Source organism: Eretmochelys imbricata, chromosome 17 (genome assembly GCF_965152235.1).
Source record: "Eretmochelys imbricata isolate rEreImb1 chromosome 17, rEreImb1.hap1, whole genome shotgun sequence".
NCBI classification, from domain to species: domain Eukaryota; kingdom Metazoa; phylum Chordata; order Testudines; family Cheloniidae; genus Eretmochelys; species Eretmochelys imbricata.
This window is the reverse complement of record NC_135588.1, coordinates 8870401-8883091: the sequence shown is the minus strand read 5'-3', so window position 1 is coordinate 8883091 and position 12691 is coordinate 8870401. Positions and strand designations below refer to the sequence as shown.

General features: G+C 43.1%; 1 protein-coding gene across 6 annotated transcripts in view; it reads left to right on the top strand.

The window, feature by feature from the left end:
* The window catches only part of MSI2 (musashi RNA binding protein 2), a 379996-nt gene that overhangs the window by 205693 nt on the left and 161612 nt on the right, over positions 1 to 12691 (top strand). For all 6 annotated transcript variants that reach the window (XM_077836436.1, XM_077836435.1, XM_077836438.1 and 3 more), the window contains one exon: positions 1730 to 1778. In XM_077836436.1, the coding sequence (XP_077692562.1) occupies positions 1730 to 1778 (49 nt within the window). The remainder of the gene's footprint in view (positions 1 to 1729; positions 1779 to 12691) is intronic.

The following is a 12691-nucleotide window of genomic DNA, read 5'->3' as shown; positions in this document are numbered from 1 at the left end:
ATGCATGTTGTTCAGAGAAACTGGGCTAGCTGCTAAACATGATTCTGATCCCTGTGTGCTTGAAGCCTTTGAGAATTTTAACAATCACAGATCAACCCGTAATTCCAGGGCACTGATGAGAGCTAAGGGAATGGTCCTTATTTGCTCTCTAACCTTACTGACACCTGTGTGTGTGGGTTTTTTGTTTTTGTTTTGTGTTGTGTTTTTTATGAGGTAAGGAAGGGGAGTGAGGTGACAGAACAATATACTTAATTTAGTTTGGATTCTCATTGTGCCAGTGGTTTAGGTCCCGTTCATGCTGTGGATGAAAGATTAAACAGAAGGAAGGAAGCATGTTACGTCCTTTCAGCTCAGGCTGTTTTCAGCACATTTGTGCAAATGAATGTGAATGGGACTCAGCAGTGTTAGCTGAAATGGGGTTTAAAAGGAGTCTAAGCACAGTTTGAGGTTTTACTGCGTTGCAATTTCTACTGTATCATGGAAGCTGCCTCCAACACTGTAATAGGGACAGGTCCACCCTGTGTTTTTAATCACTCTCCCAAATTATGCTACTGCCCTGCAAAGTCTAAGACTGTAACACCGTGCATGCTTAAAGCATGCAAGATTGAGCTATCCTCGGGGACTATCCTCTCCCTGCATCACCTGCATGGTAATTTTTGCAGGGTGGGTGCCATTGCAGAGTGACTCTTCAAATAAATCAGTTTTTTTAAAATGAGTGGGTAAATAATATGGTTTTTTTGGTGGTGGGGGGGAATTCTTTGTAGAATTCAATAGGGATGAACCCAACTGTAGAAATTATTGTAAAAAAATGAGAGTTGAATAAAGAATGAGATCCATTTTGTGGCTTGGAGTTTGTATGTTTGTTTTTCACCATCATCTTGTCTAAAGCAGAGATATAATTCTTTATTAAATAGTAGTTAAAAATCTATTCAAAGGTTATAATTTTCTGTTAAATTCTATAGGACTTTTCCATAAGAGTGCAGCAGCATCCTGCTGAAGTTTCTGGAGTCTCTGAATAGTTTAAAATACAATGTACTTAAAAAGAAATCCCCGCACAGCCTCAGTCAAAAATAAATGTAAAATGTAGGTGTGGCTGCACAGATTAAATGTAGGTGGAATAAATCATGCAAAGAGTGATGAAACTTGAAAGTAATTTTTGTTGCGCTTCAATACATTTCATCAGGCAGCCCTCTCTTCCGAAGTGGAAATGCCAAACCTGATGCAAATTAAACCTCTGTCCCCCTCCCTTCTTCCTGTTGCTTTTCAAAAGGCCTCTTGAAAACCTCTGAATACCTTTTTGGCTGACTAGATTTTGCCCGACACATACTTTCTGAAATCTTCTAATTCCCATCCAGCACAGTGATAGCCGCTGGAGAAGTCATGGGCTTGATTTGCATCAGTGACTCTGGGGCCCCTCCTTATCTCTCTCCAGCTGCCTCAGGAAAAAAGCAACTTGGATGTTTGTGCTTTTTAGGGCAATAAAACTTTAAAAGTGCGTTTTCCCTCTAGGATCAAATGCCAGCTAGGCTTTTTGTTGACAGTGGCAGGTTTCCAAAAGAAAGAGCTGACTCCAGGCAAAGGAAATGAGATATGATGAATCCGTGTGGCGTGCCATACCTGGATTTACCCTGCCATTACCCCAACCGTGCCTCCCCAGTACTTGATTTGTTTGTATGTCTTTATTAACCTTGTAGCAAATGTACTAAAACATGCCTCTTGTGTCTTGCAGGTAGAGGATGCCATGCTTATGTTTGACAAGACTACCAACAGGCATAGAGGTAAGAGAGAGTATCTGAGTTCAGATGCCACATTTTATAATTGGCAAATGCAAAAACTCTGTGTGGTGAATGTAACACTGCAGGTCTGGCTGGCCCAGTGGCCCCAACAGCAGCTTTCAGTGCTGCCATGCAAGGAGACTGGGATGTGAGCCACCTCCCCGTGTGGCGGGATCAAGGCAGAGGTGGGCGTGCTCGGGCCTTGGTTTTTGTGTGTGTCTGGGGGTAGCTTGGATTACTCAACAGACACAACTCTTCTGGCCACTTTATAGAGTCCTGTCTTCGTGGCCCAAAGAAAGTCCTATTCAGCTTGACTTTGGTGGAAGGATGATTGCTGGGATACGTGGCCTTGTGTGGAGATAAGTGTGGCACGCTGGGGGGATCATTAGGCATCTGATGCTGAGGTGGAGAGGGACAGAGTAACGTTTAGAGCTAGAAGAAATTTTCATTTTTCTCCCTGGTCACCCTCTTGTGGCCCAACAAAGATGTATGGCAAGTGGGTGCAGCCTTCAGTACTGAGGGGATAAGCACTCACTCAGACCTCTCCGTGTTTTGTACACATGACATACTCTGAGGCCCCATAACAGATATCTGCATGAGCCTGTGATGCCTGTTTACACTTGAGGATGAGCAAGTTGCAATTCCCTTACTTCAGTGTAGCTTAGACCAGATTGGGCCCAATTGCCAACTGGCTTCCACCCACTCTCTAAATGTGCACACACCCAGGGCACGTGCACACTTGAATGCATATGCAAGTCTTTTAGACTAGCAACTAGAAGCATGCCTGGATGTGCAAATTGACAATGCCAGTATTAGAGGTTCCGTTTTTCCTTAGAAGTAAGACACCTGTCACTCTTTAACCCACTGCAATCTTTTCACAGCCTCTTCCCCCTACCCCCCGCAACGCCGCTGCTCAGAGACCGTGTTCCAAAATGCTGCTCCTCCTTTGTAATCACCAATTATAGCTTGGGAACTGGAGGCTGGATGTCTTTACAGTACAGGACACTGACCACGTGCACAGCAAAGCATCAGTCTGGCACTTAGATCCTCTTTGATTCTTCCTTCTAGGATCCTCTTGTACCTTGTCTCCCTCCTTCAGTCCCTCCATCTCCTGTCTTCTCTGCTTAACCATTTTGTCTCTCTGCTGCCTCTCAGCCTTCATTTCCTCTGAGTCCCTCTCTGCTTCTTGCCCTGCTAGTCTAACATCACGGAGCCCATTTTCAAGGCAGAATGAGAACGGTCTTTGGGCTTATCTTGGCTCCTCCTTGTACTGGCCACTTTGTGGGGAGGCTGCTACCAAGTGTTTCCAAAATGCTCCCTAATTAACTTCCACGGGCCAGTGGGCCATTTTCCAGCATAGCAGCCTTAATTCTGAGGAGGGGAAGGGAGAAGTTTTCTCACTTGATGTCAGTTTTGAATGCATGTGCTTTCATTTCCATTTATTCTTCCTGCTGCCTAGGTTGGGTTTATGATCTCTGGTTGACATGTCACTGCTGAAGGGAGGAAACAGAGTTAGAAATCTGGGATGGGGGGAGAGGGGAGGCAGGAGCCTTTCCAAATCAGTCCCTAGATGGTGTCTTCAAAACACAGACATGCACTGGGATTGGGTAAAACAAATGGTGGGCACCAGTCTGCATGTGGACTTGATTATTTATTTTATTATTCTAGCATTGTAATGGACGTGGTGTTTTATGCCAGATAAAAGGTGGAATCCCTGCTTCAAGGGGGACGAAGCTGCGTGATGAATGGAATAAATGAGTTTGCAGGAGAAAGGAGGATACATGGGGTATGTTGACTGTCCCTCATGCTTGGAAGATGGCACAGAGTGAGAAGTGAGCAAAGGAGGACACGGGAGCTGTGTGGAGTGAAGCATGACTTGGAGATTAGGGAGTAGGCAGGGAGATAACAATTGCTCTGGCATGCGCGATTGCCAGTTTTGAATGCAAATGTGGCCCTGCGTGGTTAGATCCTGTAATTATGCATGTAGGATAGGATTTTCCATGCTGCCAACATCACCCTAAATCAGCTGCTTTCCAAGTCAGTCGGAGTTTTACCGTTAACTTCAATGGGAGCAGAGTTAGGTCAGTGCTGAGCGCTTCGGAAAATCTCACTCTGTAGTTTCCTCCTTTCATTTGCACCTTTGATCTGAGTCCTCTGCTTTGCTGGGAGGAGTCTGGTATTTATAACACAAAACTCCAGCCAGTGGTTTGGGGTAAGAATGTATGGTGTGTTGGGGTGCACGGGAAACAAGGGCTCTGGGAACCCCAGTGTATCACTTTAAGCCATGCGTCCTTAAAGCAAGTAATAAGGATGCATTCCACAGCTATTTAAGGAGCCATTTGGTCTAATTATCCTTAATGAAGGAGTGGAGTGAATGAACCCCAATTATGAGAGACTTGGGTGTCAGTGCTAGAATAAATACAATTCCCCCACCCCCATCTCCCCTCCTAAAACTGCATATTTCATGTCTCACTGGATCAGGTAAAGCTGTTTTCAGTCTGAAGGTCTGACAGCTCAGGAAAACGTAATGGGAAGATGTTGGAGGGGGAAGCAGTGAGCAGTTGTGGTGGTGGTTGTACTATTTATTTGCACTGGAGTAGTACCTAGAAGCCCTAGTCCTGGATCAGGAGCCCATTGTGCTAGGTGCGGCCTAAACCCAAACAAAAAGATGGTCTGTGCTCCAAAGAGCTTGTGATCTCTTCTCAGTGTAAGACAAGAACCAAAAAGTGGATACATGCAGATGGATGGGGAGGATGTTTTGTGGCTGGTTTGGATTCATAATGGTGCCGTGTAAAATAGAAATAATGAAGGCACTTGCGTGGGTGTTAAGCACTGGGCTTTGCTGTTTGTTTAAAGGATTAATTAATGCCCTGGAGGTGGATGATAGTAACTTTCTATTGACACCTTTCTTGCCTGCATCTTTAGCAAAGTGCAAGTAGAACCAGTTCCCTCCAATCACACCTGCATCTATCCATTGGTTTGCCTTGAGTTTCTGGTGTTGCCTTCCGGCAAAGATTGCTCAGTGTAACAAATGGGATTGAATATTGACGTGTGCCCACCAGGAGGGGAAGACAAGTTTGTGGAGCTGGAATCACAGCTGTGGTCTTCATATGCCCCCAGGCTGAAATTGCCAATTGACCATTATTATTGATTTATTTATATTACAGTAATGCCTAGGGCTCCCGATTGAGACTAGGGCTTCCTGGTGCTATTTAAACACATACTGAGAGACCATCTCTGCCCCAAACAGCTTACAGTCCAATGGACAAGACAGGGTGGGAGAAAGGAGTACAGTTTATTCCCACATTGCAGATGGGAAACTGGTATGCAGAAGGACCAAAGTGTCTCACCCAAGAAGTCTGTTAGAGCTGGGAACTGAATTCAGATCATTGAATTTCCTGTTCATTGTCTTAACCACAAAACCGCTCTTCCTTCCACTGATGTTAAATACCTGTTCACCGATTTCAGGGGTGATTTAAGGTAGGATCTCTGAGTTCAGGGCCCTGTGGAGCAGGGAGGGACAGTCAGTGCAGTGAAAGTATTCAACAGCAGCAAATTACACAGCTATCTGCTTTGCTTGAGAGGAGGCTCAAGGACCGAGGGCTGGTCTACACATGGTTTTTACACTATTTTAACTTTAAATCAGTTGTAAAAACCTAAGCAGTGGACTTCCTGAGCAGGAGGCACAATTAAACGTTTATATCAGGCCTGGTCTACGCTTAAAATTAGGTTGATATATCTACAGCACTCAGGGCTGTGAAAAACCCGCACCTCTGAGCAATGTGCCTATGCTGACTAAACTCCGGAACAGCTGCAGCTAGGTCAACTGGAGAATGCTTCCATTGACCTAGCTACCGTTATTTGGGAAGGGGGATTTTCTACAGCGATGGACAAACTACTTCCGTTGCTATAGTTTGTGTGTACACTATGGGATTACAGTGGCACAGCTATGCTGCTGTAGCAGCCGCAGTGTAGACATGGCCCCAGTTTAGATCGTGTGGATTGCAAGCTAAACAATTGTGTGTCCGTATCAGGGACTTCTGCTGACTTGACTCAATCCGTTTTCATTAAATCGGTGCAAAAACAATGAGAAGACACAGAACCCCTTAAAAGAAGACAAAACAGAGCTATTTGGGAAGAGGAAACTAGTCATAAAAATCTTTTTTTAAGTCCCTCTTTTTCCTCCCAAAATTTGAAATTTCAACATTCAACAAAATTTTATTCAGCCCATAGCTGATCAAAGAAACGAGGTGGGGAAATGCTGGCTGTTGTTGTTTTTTTTAGTTTATAGTTAACCATTCAGAAATTTTGTCAATTTTGAAATTTCAAATATTTCAACCGGGCCCAGGCAAGTGTCTATAAAGGGGAAAGGGGACTGGGAGGGAATTGATCCTGGGCTAGTCTGGAAAAAGGAGTGTCTAGGCCTGTCCTAAATTGCGAGTGGAATAGACAGGCTGAAATGTTGGTGCTTTCTGCAACCCGTGTCCTTAATCCATCTACAATCTCTCTTTAAAAGTTCAAATTATGGCCAAGGGTGAGCTGCCTCAAAGACCTGTTCATTTACTTATCTCCGTGTACAGAAGAAACAGTTTAGCAGAAACTCTAGGTAGGTAGGTAGGCAGCCAGCACTTGGCTATCTGACCATGAGCATCTTGGCTATGCAGCCACTTATCTTGGGTGCAGCCCATCCATTCCCTTGCAGCCTTATATTCTGTACAGATTGCCTGGAACGTATGCTAAATGTAATCCTGTAAAGTCTTGAGATGTAGTAATTAAAAGCCAGAGTTCTTGCTGTATTAATTTCCTTTAGACTTGAAATTAGGTCTTAAATTTGGCACGTACCTTTAATGGCAGCATAATTTGGTTTTTCTTTGAAGCAGCGTGATCTGTGGGAATGAGCACCAGAAACTCCTGAATTCTAATCTTAGCTGCCTCACTGAGTTTGGGCAAGACACAACCATTCTGACTCACTTTTCTCACATGTAAAAGGTGATAACTGTACTTCTTTAAAGATACCACCATTATAGGACTCTTGGAGGTTTCAAGAGTGCTTGAGTTTTAAAACCCAAGAGTGAGAATTCTAAGTTGATGGTATCTCAGAGGAAGCAGAATCACAAGGTAATTTGCCCTTACCTACCACACAGGAGTGATGAAGATTCTTTATTGCTTGTAGGTTTCAGAGTAGTAGCCGTGTTAGTCTGTATCTGCAAAAAGAAAAGGAGGACTTGTGGCACCTTAGAGACTAACAAATCTATTAGAGCATAAGCTTTCATGAGCTACAGCTCACTTCATGTAGCTCACAAAAGCTTATGCTCAAATAAATTTTAGTCTCTAAGGTGGCACAAGTGCTCCTTTTCTTTTTATTGCTTGTAGAGTGCTCTGAAAGTTGATGCAGGATTATTTTCAATGGGAATCTCCAGTAGTATTAAGTGGTATGCTTCTGTCTCTCAGTATATGGCTCCCTCTGTATGATAGAGATGTTACACTACAAACACCTCTCTGCTTTAACATGTTACGGGGGGAAATAAAAACCTGACATGGCTCATGATTTCTTCCCCCAAGTGGAAACAGATTTTAACAGCTTATGTAATTTGTCTTTCAGACTCCAGCCACTTGTGTTCCTGTGTTTACTCTTTGTGCGGGCTTGCTTGACTGATACAGTTATTGTCTGAGCCACAAAAGTGTCAGCTTCTTGGAGTAATGTATATAGCTCATTTGTTTAGGGAGACTGCCAAGAAGTTTAGAGTATTCTGAGTAAAGTCAAGAAGTGCTACAAGCCCTGGAAATTAGTGTGGGGATAGCGGCCAAGCCCGATTTCCTAGAACACCAGGACCGCTGGCTTGAGCGAGTTGCCTCATCCTCTGTCTCTATGGCAGAATCAGGAGACTTGAGCTCATGACCCACTCCTAAATTATTCATTGTGTGTGTCAATTTGCTTCAGTAGGGAGCCTAGTGACTGCTGGTTGCTGGAGTACAAAAACTTGCTGATAATCTTTTTTCCCCTCACCACTATCTCTTCCATAAAATACTTCTATTTAAAATTGCAGTACCCAGCAACTGAGCAACAAAACAAAACAAAAAAACAAAACTTGAAGGGCTGAGATTTTCAAAGCCACCAAAGAAATTTGAACACCCAAATCCCATTAGAAATGAATGGGAACTCTTTGTCCAAGCCCTTTACCTAATTTTGGAAGTCCAGCCCCAGATGGTTTCCTTGATTTTTGAGGATATTTCCAATGTCTTCTTTTCAGCCAACCTGAAAACAGACATGACATATCCTCCCCCAGTCAAGATCTTCAGTTGCTTGTTGTGTTTAAGAGCAAAGTTACATGGGACTTGTCTTTGGCACAAGGTGGGCTAAGTGTCCTCTCTGACCTGGTCTGCTGAAATGATGAAGTTAAAGGAGCACTGAGGGGCTAATTCCTCGGCAAGGCGGAGATTTAGCCAGACTGAACATGTTCCAGCGATTTTTCTACCCACCACTCTCCATGTTCTTTGTGTTCTTTGCTTAAACTCTACAGACTAAGGAGTGGCTTATGCAACACACAGCAGGTGGCCCAAGGAGTTGTATTCCAAAATGAATATGGATTCATTACTTTTTCTTTCCTTAGGCATTTGCAGCTTCAGTTTGCAGACTCCTACTCTGGGATTTTTATTGTCTACCTACTCTGTCTGAGAATTACATTTGGTAATTCATGAAAGTTACTTCCTCTTCTACCTCAGAGGTAGGTCGGGAGCACAGTAGGTAGAATCCTGAGATCCAAGGGAATGCATCATCTTTCAGCATAACCAGACTGCACAACTTTGCATGTATAATGTGTTGGGTGAAGTCTGCAGGATTTTGTTGCCCTCTAGTGACTGATCCAGAGAGAAGATAAAAGCTATACTCTCTAGGTAGCTGATGGAGATGCTCTATTAGTTCAAATGGCAGAGGCTTTTGTTTTTGAACCCAAAAGTCCTGGGTTCTAATCCCCACTAGGACCATGGGCCTGATTCTGCACACACATCCCACATATAGCTACCCTTGCTCTTGCCAGCTGACTCCAGTGGCAGTCTTTTCACAGGATTATCTACTGCCCAAACCCAAGGATTAACTCTACCTGGTAGGGTAGTGCTGCTCTTGTGGGCACCACTGTGAAGATGGGGGGAGGCTGCAGTGTAGAGTAAAAAAAATCAAACAGTGATGAGTTCGTCTTTCCTTGTTTCCCGCAGCGTCAATTCTCCTTGTGCCTTTCCATTTCTGATCTCAAGGTGATCCTTGATGTGTCTCCTCTGTGTGACACTGTGCTGCCGTAAGCACTTTCCAAACCACCTGGGCGCTGGGAAACATTTATGTTTGTGCTCCATGCTATTGCTGAGATGTGCTTTAACAGCTCCAATTCCGCTATTTTTATATACACTTTGGAGGGAGATGGAATATTGTGTTTGGTAGCCCTGTGTTATCAGGTGCAAGCCTGAGGGATAAGCCCTTAGAGGATGGAGTCTCCTGTCAAAAACAACTTTCCATTATCTTATCTGAAGAAAAGTTTCATAACTACTGAAGTTGAGGGCTACGTAGACAGAGGGCACCTTTGCTTCTAAAAAGCCCCAGTCCCTTAATGCAAACTGGGGAGGGGGGGAAGGGAAGCAACAAGTTTTTAGCAGTTCTGTGATATTTTTATTTTATTGGCTTTGATTTTTTTTATAGTCTTGTTTTACTACTTGCACTCAATAGTGTCTCTCTTCATAGTAGCGTCCTTATGTGAATTGTTTGAAAGAGTCCTGAAGGACTGGGAAGTGAAGACCCAGTCATTCATTCAGGACTAACAGATGCTGAAATGCCCGTTGCAAGAGATCTTGCCATTTCTAGTCTAGGCCACTTAAACTGAACTTGGGTCTCCATCTTGTGTGGCATTGAGCACTTCAGATGACGAGGGAGTTGCGGTTCCTCACAGGAGCATTCAACACTTTGGAGGATCAGCTACACTTATGTTTCCGAGAGAACTGACTTTATCCTTGTGGTAGTGAATGGCAATGACTGCTACTTAATTGAGACGGCATTAGCTCAAATTTCTCCTAATGGCAGAAGCAGTTGGCTGGTGCTAAATCATTTTTCTGCTTGAGCAGATGCTATATAGATATTAAATGCTAAACTCTGGATCTTTGTCTGCCAAATAAAGGTGAAAAGAAGAAACAAATATCACCTTAAATGAAATGCAGTGAGTCATCTTTATTCTAGTGTTTTATGTCATTAAGTCTTTGCAGACATTTTTTGTTTGAACAAGTGGCCACTCTTAATCAGGCTGGTAAGTTGTCTACCAGGTTGTTGTAATGAAGAGAGTTCTGCTATATCGATCCTGCATAAAGCACCCCAGATTTTACCAGTTATTACATTCTGATTGGATTTTGAAACCTGTTTACAATGCAGGTGTGTGCAGTGGCAGTGTGAGTGGCAATCCTTGAAACCACTTTTGGGTTAGTCTTAATTGTCAAAAAAGACAAGGAAAAGAGAAGTAGTTGATAAAATGTCTTTTGTGATTTTTCTCTACTTATTACACCAGAGGTAAGGGAATGGGGAAAATATTAAAATTCAATTTCTGTTTCTTGAAAGGATGGAATACAGTGTAACGTGTCTAGATGTGTAACATTAAATAGCAAATCTAAATAATACTTGATATTAACCAGTGATACAGGGTAGATTTTCAGAACTGCTCAGCATTGGCCTAGCTCTGCTCTTATCTGAAGTCTATGGGAAGCTTTCGAAGTCCCACTCATAGCAATTTCCAGTAACCTGTTACAACCACTGTGGGACCTCCAAAATATGAAAATAGCATGATTTGCTAACCACTTTGTTGTGTGTGGTGGTCTCTCATCTGGCTGTCCATTCCTAGATGCTGTCTAATAAAAGCAGTATTCAAAGGTATTATATTTCATCCCAATCTGCCTTCTTGTACTTATTGGAGGATGCAAAAATCCATTTAAGTGTTTAATTGATGGAATGGTCTGCTCTTGGGTTACTGGATGACAAACAATTCTCTGGTTTATTCCTGTGCAATATAATAATAGCTTGCAATGGTTCTTTTTTTAGTTTGGTAATTTCATTGCAGCAACTTTCACCTGATGAGCTAATACTTTATAAAGCAGAAGTCACTGGTTCAGCTTAGCTGCTAATAATATTAGCCATTTCTTAGTGGAAGGAAAATGTTGCCAGTCTGCTTTTTCTGTACTCTAAGGAAAGAGAGAGAGAGAAAAGCTCAGAACTTTTTGGAAGACTACTTTCTTTAGCCCATGGAAGGTGAGAGAGCCTGTTGAAAAATACTGGGTTAATCGTGGAAGGATTTAGTAATTGGAAAAAAAAGTTGATTTTGTTACCCTTGCAGATCCCAGATAAAATCTTGAATTCACATTAGTTATTGATCTTGAGGGTTGGAAAGAATCTCACAAGATGAATGTCCTTCTAACTTCATTATGTAAGAGAGCTCTAGAAGGCCTCCGAATTTGCTGCCTAGAGTGTCAAGCAGATGAAGCAAGACTGTGGCTGCACTTACTTGTTTTGCTGCATGACTCCTTGCTGAGTGATCCCAAGAACTGTGGTCGTGTGGCTTTTGCGGAGGCTTTTTTGCCATATCTGTCTAGGTAGAGAAGAATTAGTGGGTGAATGTTGACTGCTGGAAAAGGAGAGGAGGGATGGATGAAAAGCGTCCAGACAAAAAGATGGGGAGCCTGTTAACTATCTGCCAAGTTGTTTAATCTACAGTTGAGCCAAATGGAGATGGGATGCAGTATATGAAGATTCTCTTTAATTTGGGGCAACTCGCCTTTCTAAGTCCCTCCCCCAGCTGTCTATTAATAATGAGTCAGGAGGGCACAAGAGAGGATGAACCCAGTGACTTGTAATTTTGCACTTGCAAAGAAGATACCAGAACACACTTTAGCAAGCACTGAGAAGCTCTCAACTTCAAAACTACTGTTTTGGAGTATGCTGAAGCTATTCATGTGCCCTCCATTTAATAGCCAGGGTTGCTCACAATGCATAGTTCTCCAGTGCTCCATGTTGAGCAACAGGACACACACAGAGAAGAAGAGAGGTTATAAGAGAGTGATTCTCCCAAACTGTAATCACTGCTGTTAAATGTAGCATTAGCTGGTTTTAAAGTGTCAACAAAACCCTCAGTGTTTTCTTAGTAGTTAACTACTCCCAAGTGCATTGGAATGATCCAAGAAGGCAGGGTGACAGCATACGACCTGGGCCTCTTTCCTCTGTCTGGATGGTGCAAACAGTGTTGTATTCCTACCGATTAACAGATCTCCCAGTTGCCACACATTCATTCCACTGGAACCTTACATGTGGCTAAAATTTGTGCATGGGCTTCTGCAAAGATGCAGCAAAAATTCTCACCACTTGTACATCTTGGGACAGGAGTACTTTAGACAGAACTAGCAGATTCTAGAAACTAGGGAAACATACATGCGTGCTTCAAGTGCCAGATTTTCAAGTGCTTGCCACTCACAATTGGGGTTTGATTTTTCAAGTTTGCTGAGCTCCCATTTTGACACCTAAACAAAGGGCCACGTTTACCAAAGTGCTCAGTGTTCAGCAGCTCCCATTGTTGCATGTATGGCCAGATGTTGCCTAAAGCTCAGCACCAGGTGTACTAAACACTTGGGATAATCTAGGTGTTTAAATAAGGGCCAGACAGGAACTCAGCTCTTCTGAAAATCGGACCCAAATTGCCTGGTGGCATGTGCAGCTGTGTAATGCTTCTGATCTTGAAATTGCATAGAAGAAGCTGGTTAGTAGAGACATACACTGTTCTCTTGTGAAAAGAACAGGAGTACTTGTGGCACCTTAGAGACTAACAACTTTTGTTAGTCTCTAAGGTGCCACAAGTACTCCTGTTCTTTTTGCAGATACAGATTAACACGGCTGCTGCTCT